Source organism: Populus nigra, chromosome 9 (assembly GCF_951802175.1).
Source record: "Populus nigra chromosome 9, ddPopNigr1.1, whole genome shotgun sequence".
NCBI classification, from domain to species: domain Eukaryota; kingdom Viridiplantae; phylum Streptophyta; class Magnoliopsida; order Malpighiales; family Salicaceae; genus Populus; species Populus nigra.
The window spans coordinates 15,075,881-15,092,991 of NC_084860.1; the positions used below are offsets into that span (position 1 = coordinate 15,075,881).

Here is a 17,111-nt window from a genome sequence, read left to right on the forward strand (position 1 = left end):
ATCGGTCGGGGTTAATTACTTCACTTTAACCCGGTTATCTACCTTGGATACTTTTAGTCATAGCTAATCGCAACATCCAAACTCGATCATTCATCTTGGATGCCATTAACCAAAACTAATCACAAAATCAAAACCATCATCTCTTATGAATACCATTAGCCAAAGCTAAACGTCATAGTCAACCCGGCCATCCATCTAGGATGTCATTAGCCGAAGCTAATCATCAACGCAACCAGACCATCCATCTAGGATGCCATTAACCGAAGCTAATAATTAATTTATCTTGACCATCCCCTTAGGATATCATTAGTCAAAGCTAATCATCAAACACAACCCGACTATCCATCATGAATGCCATTAGCCAAAGCTAATTATCAATTCATCCCGGCTATCCTCTTAGGATGCCATTAACCGAAGCTAATTATAATACTCATTCAATATTCTACAACAATTTATCTCTCATTATATATCAATAATAGATCATTCATAATACTCAAACAAACATTCCGTATCAATTTAGCATTCCTTATAACACAATAGTAGATCCTTCATAATACTCATATGAACATTCCAAAATAGATTAGCATTCATTATAACACAATGATAGTCCTTTCGTAATACTCGTATAAACATTCCATAATAGTTTAGCAATTCATTATAACATAATAAAAATCTTTCATAGTACTCATACAAACATTTCATAACAATTTAACATCCATTATATCACAATAGTTAATCCTTCGTGATATTTATACAAACATTCAAAACAATATTTTACTAGCTATAACACAATAAAACACCCTTCGTAATAAATTCATTTTGGGGAATTAACATTATGCTAGAAGGGGTGGAAGCCACCTACCTGTCCCTCCCATGCAATGTCCTTGTCCAGTCGCAAGTTCGATCCCGGTCGCACCACCTAACACATCAACGATTACAAATCAGCACATTTGTATTTGATAATCACATAACTTGTCACCATACATATTCCAAAAATACACATGTTCACATTTAAGTGTTCTAGATATTACACAATCATATAATGAAATCGTTATAAGCATTTACATCATTTCTGACATGGAAGTTTGTCGTAGAAAATTGTTAGGGAAAGCTGATTCACTGGTGATGTAAAATTCGATAGCAAAAACTAATTCACTGGTGACACAGAATTTGGTAGCAAAAACAGATTCGCTAGTGATATAGGATTCGACAGCAAAAACTTATTTGTTGGTGACCCAGGATTCGATAGCGAAACTGATTTGCTGGTGGCCTAGAATTCGTTAGGGATAACTAATTTGTTAGTGTCTAGAATTCATCAAAGCAATCCAGTCCTACAACTAGCACTAAAATCGTCAGTGCATATAGGCTACTATTAGGCTTGAAAATCGTTGACAAAAATTTAGTCGTTATCGCCCAGGAATCGTCAACGCAATCCATTTTGCGGATGACACTGAATTCATCAGTGCACACATCCTACTACTGATACCGAAATCATTAATGAAAACTGAGTCACTGCCGACTCAAAAATCACTAGCATGATTTAGTTCTATGGTTGACGTTGATTCTTCAACGGACACATCCTACTGCTAACTCAAAAATCATTGACGAAAACTAAGTCACTGCCAACCCAAACATCTTTAATGCAAACTAAGTCGCAGCCAATTCATAAATCATCAGCAACAAGGTGAGTCATTTATGGTTTTGCCTTCTCCCTAGGCTACGCATGAGGTTTATGCTACATGTTTTCCCTTACACATATTCCAACCTAGCTGAACATAATCGTCATTAACCACACTCCAATCATCATACGTTATTACACAGCTCAAAAACATCTATATGTGTACATTTACCAAGGTTTCTCCCACGTCATCACTTCCAGAACTAGCACCTAGCATTGTTACAATCATGCATTTATATAGTCTCAATTGTATCATGGAGATGTGCCTACACAACTAATACAATTATACCACAAATAATGGTTTTATTTCCAATTCATCTCATGTCATTCTAAGTGTGTTTATCATGCATAGTTCTTTATGGTTTATTTCCTCCTCCTTGGCCAAAACATTGTTGCCCATACTTCTTTATTTGTACATGCAATTTATCATATTTTATCACAAGCATACTTACAATTAAAATTCACAAGCACATATATATTCTCTTGATTCATAACCACACAAGTCCATCATCATATCAACAAAACCAAAACATTATCTAGTGTAATTCTTATTTCAGCTGCAACATGATTTTCAAGGTTTACTAACAACACAAATTTGCATTTAACATCATTTCAACACATTTTCATATAACTTCATCAATCAAATATGCATAAATTACATCATTAACACAAGTATGATTCTATTTTTGGTTCAATCATGTCCCTAGAAGTCTAACAAGATCACCATTCATGCATTACTTTGTTTCACACACAATTTAATCATCCTTTTAACTTGGCCAGCCCTTGCCCTATTTTTATACATTCAGTTTCATTCATGTTCTTTTGAAAAATGGTCTACACATGGGTCTTTTCTTTCTTAAGGTTCTGCTTAGGTCTCTTTTTTTTGTTTTTTTCCTTTGTTAAAAGTTCTTGAGCTAAGGTGTAACAACACTTCTCTCTCACTTTAGGTTCCCCTCCCCCTTTTCATTGTCCAAACCATGAGGAAATTGTTAGCCAAGAGATGAAATTAATCTTACATCATGTTTTTAACAAGCTCCTGGTGTAGGGTTCAGTGGTATCTTCTTCTTCGTTTTTCCAAATTTCTTCTTCCTTTCTTTTGTTGTCCAGCCAGCCTGTTACACTCCCTCGTCTTCCATGGTTTTAGTCTTCAACCTCACTCTCTAGCTCTCCTTTTACGCACACAATCAATAAAGGGAACATGCAGCTGGATTTGGTTCAGCTTTCTGTGGAGAAGAGAAAGAGGGGTAAGAGCATGTAGTTGCTACAACCGATCTTTGAGAAGAGGAAAGGTCACATGGGTGCTAGACAAGGTTATTCTTATCCCTCTTTTGGGTTATCTTGGGCTGGTTTTTATTCCAATTCTCCCCTAACCTAAGATAAGCCGACCCTCTTCCTCCAGGATTTTCTTTAAGGTTGGTCGGTTTGTATCCTTCAATTCTTCATAATATTGGTCGGCCAAAGACTAATTTTTTTGTCGGGTTTTACAAAACACATGGATTTGTAAACGCACACAACCACCATTAACTTAGAAATCATTAATGAAAACTGAGTTACTACCGACTCATAAATCATCAATGAAACTACTTCCATAGTTGAAGCATGGATTCATCAGCGCACACAGCCCCTGTTGACTCAGAAATCGTCAATGTAAAACTGAGTCGCTACCAACTCAGAAATCATCAATGGAACTACTTCTACAGCTGATGCATGAACAAGGTTGTCAAAAACCCTTTTTTGACACGACATAAAATATATAATATAAACTCATATTATAAACTCGAATTGTAAAATCATAAGTAAAATATTTTAACTAATTATATATTGACAATTTTAGTCAAGTAGTAAATAATAATATAACACAATTAAAATAAAAGTGAAATAAATAATATAAAGTCCAAACACCTTAAAATACATAGTTCAAATAAAAATCCATACGTGGTTTAAATATGCTTTCTGTTTCCATAATATTTCATTTTTGTGAATCAAAATATCTACAATCTCAGAATGAATGTTGCATGTTCTTGGTCCTAGAGTTTTAATTGATATCTAAACAAGGAATAAATACAGCTCATGGTCTTGTATTTCTAAAACCACCATAGAAGTAATTGATATCTAAACAAGGAATAGATCAAGTGTACCTTTACATTCATAACCATTCTACGCAATACATATCCTTTATATAACACCACTTCAAACATATTATTCCTTTCTTTAGTTCTATAATCCAAACATAATCAAACAGCTTAATCATCAAAAGAGGAAAAAAAAACAACACAAATCATACAGCTTAATAATCAAAAGGGAAAACAAACAACGTAAATCATACATCTTAACCATCAAAAGGGAGAAAAAAAACAACAATGCAAAATTAAAGAGTTCACAATATATCATTTCTCTATTCATTTCTACAACTGAATAAAGTACCCTCTCGAACAGGTAAATGGAAGATAAAAGCAAAACTTTATTTCTAAGTGTTTGTGTAATGCAGAAGTTGCAACTAAGAGCCATTGTTCCAAGTGCTCATAAAAACCATTAAGCTGACACTTTCCTTGAAAGAAATAGTATAACAAGAACAAGACATGCTTTGATGAAAATCCAACACATAAACACATAAGCAGCTCCACTTCTAAACTATTTAGCTCTCCTCCTCGCCTACAATAGTTAAAATAATGGCATGAAACTAAATGGCAGCAAAACAACCTCAGAAAACCCAGCATCAAAATAAAAGAAAACAAAACTAAGCAAATGAAAAGCAATGGCAGGAAACTAAATTCAGGAAGTACAATGGCAGGAATTAAGTAATTTAAAGCAAACTCATATCCATAAACAAGTCTTCAAGAATTAAGTATGCTAAGAAAAAAAACTAACCTGATATAGAGAGGCGAGACACGAGAGCATAGAAGATGGAGAGTGGAGACTTGAGGAAGAATAGAGGTAAACAAAGTAAAGAAAAAAATGGGTGTTTTGCGAGAGAGAGAGAGAGAGAGAGAAAGTTGTGCAACCAACTAGGTTGAGAAAAGGCAAAGGGGAAAAGGGAGACTGAGGACCAGGGAGTAAGTGATGGCATGATGATGAGGGGAGTCAATTACTTTTTTTACTTTTTCAAACTCGTAAACTTGGTCTGAGTTTATCGATTGACCGAGTTTGTTGGTTTTCGAGTTTTTAACTTGATTTTGCACACACACACACACACACACACACACACACACATATATATATATATATATATATATATATATGTTGACTCATAAAATTTTATGATTTTATGAGTCAACTCGTGATTTTGAGAACCTTACGAATGGATTCGTCAGCACACACAACTCCTATTGACTCATAAACGTCAACGAAAATTGAGTCACTGCCTTTATTGGAAACCTTCAACAGCATTAATTTAAAAAGATTTGGTGAAATGATATAGTTTGATTTTTTTTCATATTCCTAAAGCGTGACACCCATTAAATGTCATATTTATGAAATGTGACAACTATATGTTGTGCTTCTGAAGCGCGACAACTTTAGATCTTACGCTTTATAAGCACAACATTAATTAAAATTTAAACAAGTTGACACATAATGTTGTCTATTTTTTACGAAAAAAAACCACCAGCACCCTCACTTCCCTCCAAAAAAAACCCATTAAACACTTAGATTTTGTTGTTAAATCAATCAAAAATCAAATTTATCCTAGTCTTTAAGCATCCTTTGATGTTTTTGTGCTGAAAATCTACCGTTTCTTTTGCTGCCATCAATGCTACCATTGATGCCCCAACCATTCTTGTTGTCCTATAAGTAAGGTAAACATATTACATTGCTATTAATTTGTATTTGGTTTGGTTGAAATCAAATGATTGTTTAGGTTGAATTTAGGGTTTATAGTGAATTTAGGGTCTATTGAAACAATGATAAATTAGTTAAAAATACATTCAATTAGAGTTTATTTTATATAGTTGAGCATGAAAATAAGTTAAATTGATGATAAATTAATTATTTCAATCAATCATGTGTTGTGTTTAATTTAAGTTAAGTTTCCAAATTAAGTATTTTGTGTATAATGTTGAAATCAGTTAATAATGTAGTTAAATACGCACACATGTTCATGCAATAATGCATAAATATGTTATGACGAATTACATGTTTCATTGAATTGTTAATAAATTGATGAATTTAGTATTTTCTTGAGATTAATTTAATTTGCTATGAATTTGTGTTTGAATTAATGCAATTGAGCATAAAAATATCAATTAATAATGTTTCATGAATTATGTTTAATTTTTTGTTAAGTTTGCTTTGATGTTAAATTTTGAGAATTTGATTGAATTTGCTATGAATTTTTCCAATTAGGGTTGAGGTAATACAATTTAGTTAAAATTATATTCACCTTTTGTCGTATCATCACATAAGGGACTTGGCCAAGAAATTTAGGTCGGTCATGCAACTTCAAATTTATGAAATTCCCACTCTGTTGAAAGATCTTATCTCCTTGTTGCAAGCATCATGTTCTACAACCATAGAGACATTGCATTTGCACCATATGGCGAATATTGGAGACAACTAAGAAAAACTTGCATATTCGAGCTGTTTCCTCCAAAAACATGTGTGATCATTCAAATCAATTAGGGAAGAAAAGGTATCCACTTTTATTACTTTCATTTATGCGAAAGAGGAGTCTCCAATCTGTTAAATAATATATTTATCTTGTTTTATTTATTAAGGGTAGAATAGTATTTTTAGCTTAATTTATTTATAAGCTCTTTGTATTTAGGTTAAAGGAAGTATTTTTTAGACAAATCAATTGAGAAGAATTCTAGCCTCCTTCTTTTTCATGTTCGTATTTATTTTTGTGTTAATTGAATTGCTTTAACATGGTATCAGAACTGGTTTTATGGTTCGGGGCAGAGCCCCAATAATTTTTTTTTTAGTGATATTTTGTCTTCCGCTTCTGCAAAATTTGTTCTTTCTTCTTTCCTTTAGCTTTTTTAATTTGATATTTGCATTTAGTTTCTGTAATTATTTTGGTATTTCGTCTTCCTTTCAACTTCTGCAATTTGGTATGTGCGTTCATTTTTTGCAATTATTTTGGTATTTCATCTTCCCTTCAGCTTCTATAATTTGGTATTCGCGTTCATTTTCTGCAAATTTGTTTTGTGCTTTGGAGTAATCGTATAATTTTAAGAAGATATTTATTTAGTTTCTGCAATCTCTGTTCAGTTTCAGCAATTTGGTTTTTTTTTTCCGCTGCTTTGCACTCTGATTCTTTGTTATTGTTGATTATGGCTACTGAAAGAGATTATTCACTTCAGTCTATAAGTGTGAGGTTGGATGGGAAGAACTATTCGTATTGGAGCTATATAACGAGAAATTTTTTTAAGGGTAAAAAGATGTGGGGATATGTAAGTGGAACTTATGTGGTACCTAAGAATATTGAAAAATGGGATGTTACTTCGATAGATGCATGGAAGCAAACAATGCAAAGATCATTACTTGGATCAACAATTCTGTTGAGCTTTCTATAGGTACGCAATTGGCGAAGTATGAGACAACAAAGGAGGTTTGAGATCATCTACAACAGTTATTCATGCAATCAAATTTTGCAAAGCAATATCAATTAGAGAATGATATATAAGCTCTTCATCAGAAGAATATGAATATTCAAGAGTTTTATTCTGCTATGACAGATCTTTGTGATCAATTGGCTCTTATAGAATCAGCAAAATTAAAGGTATATGGTGCCTATATTGAGCGTAGAGAGTAGCAACAATTGATACAGTTTTTAACAGCACTTCGCAGTGATTTCAAAGGACTTAGAGGTTTAATTCTGCATCGTTCTCCACTGCTTTTTGTTGACTCTGTTGTCAGTGAGTTATTGGCTGAGGAAATACATCTTCAGTCTTATTCTGAAAAGGGAAATTTTTCTGCTTCAAATCCTTTTGTACTAGCAGTACGATCTAAGGCATTCTCTAATCATCAGAATAAGCCTTACAAGGGTTGGCTTCGATGAGTGCAATTTCTATAAGCAGAAAGGTCATTAGAAGGCTTAGTGTTCCAAGTTGAGACAATAGAATCAAGTTTGGAAGCATGGCAGCCAGTCACAATCTAATGCTCATAGACCACCTCAGGGTTACAAACCAACACACCACAATACTGTAACAGTAGCTTCATCAAGCTCTATCACTAATCCTAGTACTCTAGCTGAGCAATTTCAAAAGTTTCTCTTCTTACAGCCACAAGCAATGTCTGCTTCTTCTTTTACAGGTCAATTGCCTCATAGCTCATCTGACATGTCATAGTCTGAATGGGTCTTGGATTCTGGTGCTTCCCATCACATGTCTCCAGATTTTTCATCTTTTACCTCTGTGTCCCCTTCGTCCTCCATTCCTGTTATGACTGCTGATGGCACTTTCATGCCTTTAACAGGTGTTGGTTCTGTTATCACACCTCATTTATCTCTCTCTAATGTTTATCTTATTTCAAAACTCAAATTGAATCTTGCTTCTATTGGCCAAATATGTGATTCTAGTGATTATTTAGTCATGTTTTCTGGTTCTTTTGGTTATGTACAGGATTTACAGTCTCTGAAGTTGATTGGGACAGGCCGTAGGGAGAATGGACTATATATTTTGGATGAGTTAAAAGTGTCAGTTGCCGCCGCCACCGCTACTACTACTACTGTTGATTTGTCTTCCTTTCGTTTGAGTCCTTCATCTTTTAGTTTTTATTTATGGCATTCTCATCTAGGTCATGTTTCGTCTTCTCGTTTAAGATTTTTGACATCCACAGAAGCTTTAGGAAATTTAAAAACTTATGATATTTCTGATTGTAGTGGATGTAAATTGGCAAAAATTTCCACTTTACCTTTTAATCGAAGTATTTTTGTTTCCTCTTCACCTTTTGATTTGATTCATTTTGATGTATAGGGACCTTCTCCTATTGCTACAAAAGAAGGGTCTCGATATTATGATTCATTTATAGATGATCATACTCGTTATTGTTGGGTTTATTTAATGAAACATCGTTTTGAATTCTATGAGATACATACAGCCTTTCGAGCTCTTGTGAAAACTCAACATTCTGCTGTAATCAAATGCTTTAGGTGTGATTTGGGTGGGGAATACACTTCTAATAAATTTTATCAGTTGCTTGCCTTAGATGGAACCATTCACCAAACTTCTTGTACAGATACTCCTGAGCAAAATGGTGTTGCTAAAATAAAACATAGGCACATTATTGAAACTACTCATTCTCTCTTATTGTAAGCTTGATTAATACAATTCCATCTTCTCATAATTCAGGTTCTTCTCCTTTTAAAAAATTATATGGGTATGTTCCTGTTATTCCTCCTTTAGAGTGTTTGGTTGTACTTGTTTCATTCTTCATCTCCATGTAGAACGCAGTAAGTTGTCCTCTTGATCTGTTATTTGTATATTTCTAGGTAATGGTGAAGGTAAAAAGAGGTATCGTTGTTTTGATCCAATAACTCAGAAACTTTATGTGTCTCGCCATGTTGTCTTTCTCGAGCATATCCCTTTCTTTTCTATTTCATCCACCACTCATAACTTGACTAGACCTGATATTATTCGTATAGATCTATTTTCTAAGGATTCTGATAGTTTATCATCTCAGATTCCTAGCACCTCAAATACCCCCCCATATTTGATCAATTTGTACTCATCATTTTGCAGGTACTGACACTTTACTCTCTGGCACACCTGAAACTCCATTCTCATTTACATCCCCTCAAGCTTCTTCTGAGATTGTGGATCCACCTCTAAGTTAATCCACACGCATTCGTAAGTCCACAAAACTACCAGATTTTGCTTATTCTTGTTATTCTTCATCTTTTACTTCCTTTTTAGTTTTTATTCATTGTCTCTTTAAGTCCTCTTCCTATAAAGAGGCAATTCTTAATCCTCTTTAACAGTAAGCTATGGATGAGGAACTTTTTGCTTTGCGTAAGACAAATACTTTGGATTTGGTTTATCTACCTCTTGGTAAAAGTGTTATTGGTTGTCATTGAGTGTACAATATCAAAACTAATTCTGATGGGTCTATTGAGCGATACAAAGCTAGGTTAGTAGCAAAACGATACTCTCAATAGTATGGTATGAATTATGAGGAGACATTTACCCCTGTTGCATAAATGAATATTATTCGTACTCTTATTGCAGTAGCTTCGGTTTGTCAATAGCATGTCTCACAACTTGATGTTAAAAATGCCTTCTTGAATGGAGATCTTCAAGAAGATGTTTATATGGTGCCTCCTCCTAGTGTTTCACATGACTCTGGGTATGTATGTAAGCTCAAGAAGCGTTATATGGTCTCAAACAAGAAACCTCGTGCTTGATTTGAGAAATTTTCTGTTGTGATCTCATCCCTTGGATTTGTTTCTAGTAGTCATGATTCTACTCTTTTTATTAAGAGCACTGGTGCAAGTCGTATCATTTTGTCTTTATATGTTGATAACATGATTATTACTGGTGATGAGATTGATGGTATCTCAGTTTTGAAGACAGAGCTAGCTAGACAATTTGAAATGAAAGATTTAGGTTCTCTTTGATATTTCATAGGTATTGAGGTAGTTTACTGACCTAGAGGTTACCTTCTTTCTCAATCAAAATATGTTGCAAATATTCTTGAGCGGGCTAGACTTACTAATAATAAAACTGTAGACACTCTCATTAAAGTTAACGCAAGGTATTCTTCTTCTGATGGTTTGCTTTTGACAGATCCTATATTATATCATACTATTGTTCAGAGCTTGGTATATCTCACCATTACTCGTCCAGATATTGCATATGTTGTTCCTGTTGTTAGTCAATTTGTTGCTTCTCCTACTACTATTCACTGGGCAGCTTTTCTTCGTATTTTACAATATCTTTGAGGTACAGTCTTTCAGAGTCTCTTACTTTCATCCATCTCTTCCTTGATTACTGTTTTTAATGATGTTGCTCTCTCTCCCTGTTCTTTTAACCATCCTTCTCGTTATCCCTATTTAATGGACATTGACAAAACTTATCAAAAGCAACAAGTCAAGTTCAAATCCACCTCCTGGACCATGGAAATCACCCTTTATTGGAAACCTTCACCAGCTAGTTCACCCTCTGCCCCATTATCGCCTAAGGGACTTGGCTAAGAAATTTGGACCTGTCATGCAACTTCAAGTTGGTGAAGTTTCCACTGTCATTATTTCTTCATCAGAAGCAGCGAAAGAAGTGATGAAAACCCATGAAATCCACTTTGTTGAAAGACCTCATCTCGTAGCTGCAAGCGTCCTGTTCTACAACCGTAAAGACATTGCATTTGCGCCATATGGCGAATATTGGAGACAACTAAGAAAAATTTCCGTATTAGAACTTCTTTCTGCAAAACGGTGTCCGATCATTCAAATCTATTAGGGAAGAAGAGGTATCTAATTATTACTGCTTCCATTTATTCAAAAGAGGGGTCTCCAATCAACTTTAGTAGGATGATATTTTCTTTTGGAAATGGCATCACTATGAGATTCTATCCAGAGAGATTCATCAATGTTTCAACTGATTTTAAAGGTAGTGACTTTGAATTCATCCCATTTGGTGCTGGAAAGAGGATGTGCCCTGGCATGTTGTTTGGTATATGTATGGCCAACATTGAGTTTCCACTTGCGCAGATGTTATACTATTTTGACTGGAAACCTGCTGATGGATTGAAGCCTAAAAATCTTGACTTGACTGAGTCTTTCGGTGGCATAGTTAAAAGAAAACGAGATCTTAAGTTAATTCTCATTTCATAAAGTTCACTTGTGGGATAAAAACTGCTAAATTATTTTAGCGCTAAAATATGTTATGAAATTAAAGTTGTATCAATTATGATTTTTAATATTTATCTTAAGATATATGATTTGTTATAACCTAATTTTGGTTCCCTGAAATTAAATTATTTGTATATTTTTATTTTTTATTTGAAAAAGTCCAAAAAATCAAAATTTTGAAATTCAAAAAATATTTTTGAACACAAGATAAATCTCTGAGTTGTAAAAGATGAAATTACTAGAAAAATAAACAGATTAGGGTGTGCTGACAAGATAGGCTGAAGAAAGACTTGATTTGAAGTAAAGTTTGAAGTTGAAATCTAACTCAAGGGGTGTTTGTTTCCCGGAAAGTGGTTTCCGGGAAACTACTTTCCAAACTTTTCTATGTTTGTTTGCCATTAGAAAAGCTGGTCAACGAAAAACACTTTCCAGTCAAAGAAAAATTTAGCTTGGTTTCCACGAAAGTGTTTTCCTTTTATTTTAGATGGAAAATACTTTTCGGAAGTTCTGAAAAATTTAGAAATGTCATATTATTTACTGATTATATCAAATTTGGTCCTCAAATTTTTTATTGGTATATATATTTTATTTTGAATATTTGTTTTTCAATTTCATCTCTTATAATTTAATTTTTATATTAAGTTTGGTCCTCATTTTTATAATTGTTATTTGCTTTTCCCTTATCATTTTTTAATTGAAATTTTTTATCTATCAAATTTGGTCCTCATTCTTTTGATTGTTACTTATTTTATTTGAAATAATTTATGAAATGTTAATTATTATTATTTTAATTTCTTTAACTTTAATTTTTTTATTTTTTAGATTTAATCTCTATTATTTTGATTATTATTTATTTTATTTGAGATAATTTATGAAATTATATTTTTTTTTCAATTTCATTCTCATTCAACTTTTTTATTTGTAAGATTTGTTCCTTATTATTTTAATAAACTTGAAAAAAAAATAAAACATTAATAAGTTATTTTCCAACTCATTTTCCATGACATAACCAAACACTGAAAAGTGTTTTCCAACTTATTTTTCATTACACTACCAAACATCGAAAAATAATTCACTTTTCTGGAATTCACTTTCCTAGAATTCTCTTTCCAAAAGAAAACTACTTTCCAGCAAATAAACGGAACCTTAACCAAAATTAGAAGAATTAATTAGGTTTAAAGACTTAATTAAATTTCTAATGAGTTTAATTACAGATATAAGTGAATTAGAAGAATTAATTTTAGTTCAAGGATTTAATTAAACATCTAATGGATTAGAAGGATTCAATTGAAAAAAATCAAGTTTGAGATTTTATTTTAGATCAATTCGTAAAATTTAAAAGATTAGAAACATAATTGAAGCAAAGGCTAAATTGATATAATCATGGGTGTAATTGCAGGAAATCTGAAGTTTTAAGACTAATTGATGGGCAAACTAAAGAATCTTAAAATCAAGGATCAAAGTGAAATAGGTGTATGTATTCAAGAACTAAATTTGATTAAAATTAGGGGTAAATTTAAAGAACTTGAAATTGTAAAGCTCAATTGAAGATAAAATTAAACTATATTATAAAAGACGCTGAATATTAAAGCTGGATATTAACTTAACCGGTAATTTAATTAAAAATATCTTAAAGTAATCAGGCAGAATTAAGGAAAAAAAAATGGAAGGGAGCGTCAGCGCCCCCCTGTAAATAAAAGCAACCCGTTCCAACTTCCAACAAATAGGGGGCGAGGACAGCACTGAAAAACCCACAACCACACACTGCGTTTGCGAAGCCTTCAGCCCAAAAACACTCAGTCCCACCAAAACCAGAGGGAATTCCCGTGTCCCAGCCGTAAAAAATCATTAAAAAAAAATAAAAAATACCATCACAGCCACCACTTCTTCTCTCCTAGCCGTCATTACACCAGCAACAGCAGCGAACTCCAACGGTTTGCCAATAAAACTTAAACCGGTTGACCGGTGTCAGAAGAGTTACACTTACACCCCTAGCCATAGAAAAACCGAAGCGGTGAGCAGTAAAAGACTCCACCGAGAGCAGCAGTTGCACCGCCTCTGTTGCAGCCGTGAGCAGCATTTGATTCAGTTGTGACCAAGTAAAAGAGGCTTCAAGTCTCAGCAGCCTTATTTCTTTGTTTTCTCATTGAAACAACTGTGAGCATCAGCCTTGCTCCAGCCGCGAGCCTTTGTTTCTATTCTAACCAAGAATATTGCTAGGTATGATGCTTTGTCTTTCTTGAGCACACATCATCACATTGATAATGTTAGCCCGCCTTTGTTTTTTGTATTCTGTTGATCCAAGTTATGATATGGCAGTATGTGTAGGATGTTAGGGTCGGATGCTATATTTTCTTTGCATATGCATCCCATGATCATGGATTTCACTCAATTATAAGCTCAAGTTGCAGGCTTTCTAGTTGGTTTTCTTTTTACATCATGAACCCCTCATCATATTTAAGAAATGAACATGCCTGCTTTGATATTAAAGTCAAAACAATGAGGTTGATGTCCAAGGATTGTTGATGTTGTGTTTTTCCTTTGCATGTGAAAATATTTCCCTGCCATTTAAATTTTAAATTTTAAATTTTAGCTCTACATGTACAGAGTTCCTGGACATATGCAATATCGAAGTTCATGGGTCAGGCTTTCAAAGCCAACTTATTTCTAGCATGATGGGCTATTTCCTTTTCATGGATAATCACAGAAATTTTTATTAGCCCACATATTTATTTTATTGAACCCTTTATTGTTTTAGGGCTTGGTTAGGAAACCCATTTCATATGATTGACTGGACTGAGCCTTTAAGATCTAAAATTGTGTGTGGTTCAGATGTGTTTCCTAGAACAAGCTTATGGATTTGGGCTCCTCTCTAAAAACAAAAACAAACAAAAAAACCATGAAGTGGAGCTCTTTTCTTTGGGACCCAACACATCTAACACTATATATTTACATACATGATTTTTGATTTATCACATAGCATAAAATTATTGGATAGATTTCTATCATACGTTTTGTTTTTTATTTTTTTTTCACTGTCTCTAGATTAGAGTGATTATACCATTCCAAACAATTGCTTGAACTTTTAACTACATTAATAAAAGCAGGGGACATGCCATGAAATTGCATCATACCATATACTAGAAATCCCCATCACTAATTAATTATTTTTTTTCAGAATAGAGCAGATGTTGGTCTCTCTCCCTGTACTTTCAGCCATGCTTCTCGTGATCTCCATTTTATGGACATGGATGAAACTTATCAAAAGAAACGAGTCAAATTCAAATCCACCTCCTGGGCCATGGAAATTACCCTTTATTGGAAACCTTCACCAGCTAGTTCACCCTCTGCCCCATCATCGCCTAAGGGACTTGGCTAAGAAATTTGGACAATTTGGACCTGTCATGCAACTTCAAATTGGTGAAGTTTCCACTGTCATTATTTCTTCATCAGAAGCAGCGAAAGAAGTGATGAAAACCCATGAAATCAACTTTGTTGAAAGACCTCATCTCGTAGCTGCAAGCGTCCTGTTCTACAACCGTAAAGACATTGCATTTGCGCCATATGGCGAATATTGGAGACAACTATGAAAAATTTCCGTATTAGAACTTCTTTCTGCAAAACGTGTCCGATCATTCAAATCTATTAGGGAAGAAGAGGTATCTAATTTTATTACTTCCATTTATTCAAAAGAGGGGTCTCCAATCAACCTTAGTAATTGAGGAATGATATTTTCTTTAGGAAATGATATCAGTATGAGAACAAGCATTGGTAAGAAATGCAAAAACCAAGAAGCTTTCTTACCCATTATTGAGGAATTGACAGAGGCACTTGGAGGTTTGAATATCATAGATATATTCCCTTCCTCCAAATTTCTTTACATGGTCAGTCGGGTAAGGTCTAGACTCGAAAGGATGCACAGAGAAGCAGATGAGATACATGAAAGCATCATCTCCGAGCGTAGAGCCAACTCCGCTTTAGCGTCAAAGATGGGCAAGAACGAAGAGGATGATCTTCTTGGTGTTCTTTTGAATCTTCAAGACCATGGAAACCTTGAATTCCAATTAACAACAAGCACTATCAAAGCAATCATCCTGGTTAGTATATATCTTCGCTTTGTTAGAAGAACTAATTAATTAATCAATTTTTTAATAAAAAAAATATAACCATCCACAAACTTGATGAAATGAAATCATATATATATATATATATATATATATATATATATTTAAAAGCAAACCAACGGTCTATACTCTATATTTTTACTTACATCATGTTACTCCTCCTAACTGGAAGTGAACTCAATCCTATCTAATGTATCATTCTTTACTTAATTACCTTTCAGGAAATGTTCAGTGGTGGAGGTGACACTTCATCAACAGCTTTAGAATGGGCAATGTCAGAATTGATAAAGAACCCGAGAGTCATGGAAAAGGCACAAAAAGAAGTGAGACAAGTCTTCAATGATCTTGGAACTATTCCTGACGAAACAAGCCTTCATGATTTAAAATTCTTGAAGTTGATTATCAAAGAAACTCTAAGATTACATCCTTCTATACCATTAATTCCAAGAGAGTGTAGGAAGAGATGTAATGTTAATGGATACGACATCTACATCAAAAGTAAAGTATTGATTAATGCATGGGCGATTGGAAGAGATCCCAATTATTGGAATGAAACTGAGAGATTCTATCCAGAGAGATTCATCAATGTTTCGACTGATTTTAAGGGTAGCGACTTTGAATTCATCCCATTTGGTGCTGGAAAGAGGATGTGTCCTGGCATGTTGTTTGCTACAGCCAACACTGAGTTTCCACTTGCGCAGATGTTATACCATTTTGACTGGAAACCTGCTGGTGGATTGAAGCCTGAAAATCTTGACATGACTGAGTCTTTTGGTGGCACAGTTAAGAGAAAACGAGATCTTAAGTTGATTCCCATTTCATATCGTTCACTCGTGGGATAAAAATTGTTACATTATGTTATGATATGAAATAAAAGTTTGTATGATATGTTATGTTATGAAATAAAAGTTGTCTCAATGAAAACATTGTTTAGAACTAATAGAATTTCCTTCCGATGTAATGTAATTTTTTATTGGAGTGAATTAAAATTTTTAAACCAAGAGTTAAGTCCATTAAAATTCTATTTGAAATAGAGTTGTGTCCTTTTAAAGTTTTAAAAACAATGCTAAAAACTAAGTGTCAAAATTATCTTGTTAGAAGACTCATTAATAATCACGTAATTAAAACTTGAAGAAAAATAATAAAATACATCACAATGAACTCTTATGAAATAATACAGAGAATAAATCTTAATTAAATGACATTCGAGGTGATCAGGGTCACACCACATACTATGGATAAAAGGAACCATTAGAAGTGAATAAATCTCTAAAAAGGTTCAAGGTAGCCATAATTCTGAAAAGCATGTGAAGCAAAATGCTAAAGAGCCATACCTAGAAAAGAGTTGAGCAAAGTCAAAGCCAAAAGGACACACTATCATGGAACATGATTGAAAAGTTCAAAAATGTGCTGAAGTGATCTAGTTCATCTAAACTCTTTAAAAACCTTTTGAGCTTAAGAAATCCTTTCTTTTCATAGTTAACATTGCGTGCTAATCAAAAGTCAAACTTTTAGGAAAAATAAT

The 17,111-nt window shown here is 33.6% G+C and overlaps 1 protein-coding gene across 2 annotated transcripts; it reads left to right on the plus strand.

Moving 5' to 3' along the window:
- The first annotated feature begins 13,165 nt into the window (after positions 1-13,165).
- Positions 13,166-16,595, plus strand: LOC133703333 (cytochrome P450 726A27-like). Of its 2 annotated transcripts, XM_062127803.1 has the most exons (4): positions 13,166-13,682; positions 14,641-15,121; positions 15,204-15,559; positions 15,808-16,595. In XM_062127803.1, exons 3-4 carry the CDS (start codon positions 15,218-15,220, stop codon positions 16,426-16,428), a joined length of 963 nt encoding a protein of 320 aa, XP_061983787.1. In that variant the 5' UTR covers positions 13,166-13,682; positions 14,641-15,121; positions 15,204-15,217; the 3' UTR covers positions 16,429-16,595. The 2 variants fall into 2 exon arrangements, with proteins under 2 accessions (XP_061983787.1, XP_061983786.1); XM_062127802.1 differs by having other exon boundaries at positions 14,641-15,559; positions 15,808-16,594.
- The last annotated feature ends 516 nt before the right edge of the window (positions 16,596-17,111 follow it).

Excerpts from the sequence above, each read along its gene's own strand:
- LOC133703333 (XM_062127802.1), top strand. The coding sequence starts at position 15,188 with ATGATATTTTCTTTAGGAAATGATATCAGTATGAGAACAAGCATTGGT. Across the intron at positions 15,560-15,807 it reads CTATCAAAGCAATCATCCTG|GAAATGTTCAGTGGTGGAGG; the intron begins GTTAGTATATAT and ends ATTACCTTTCAG.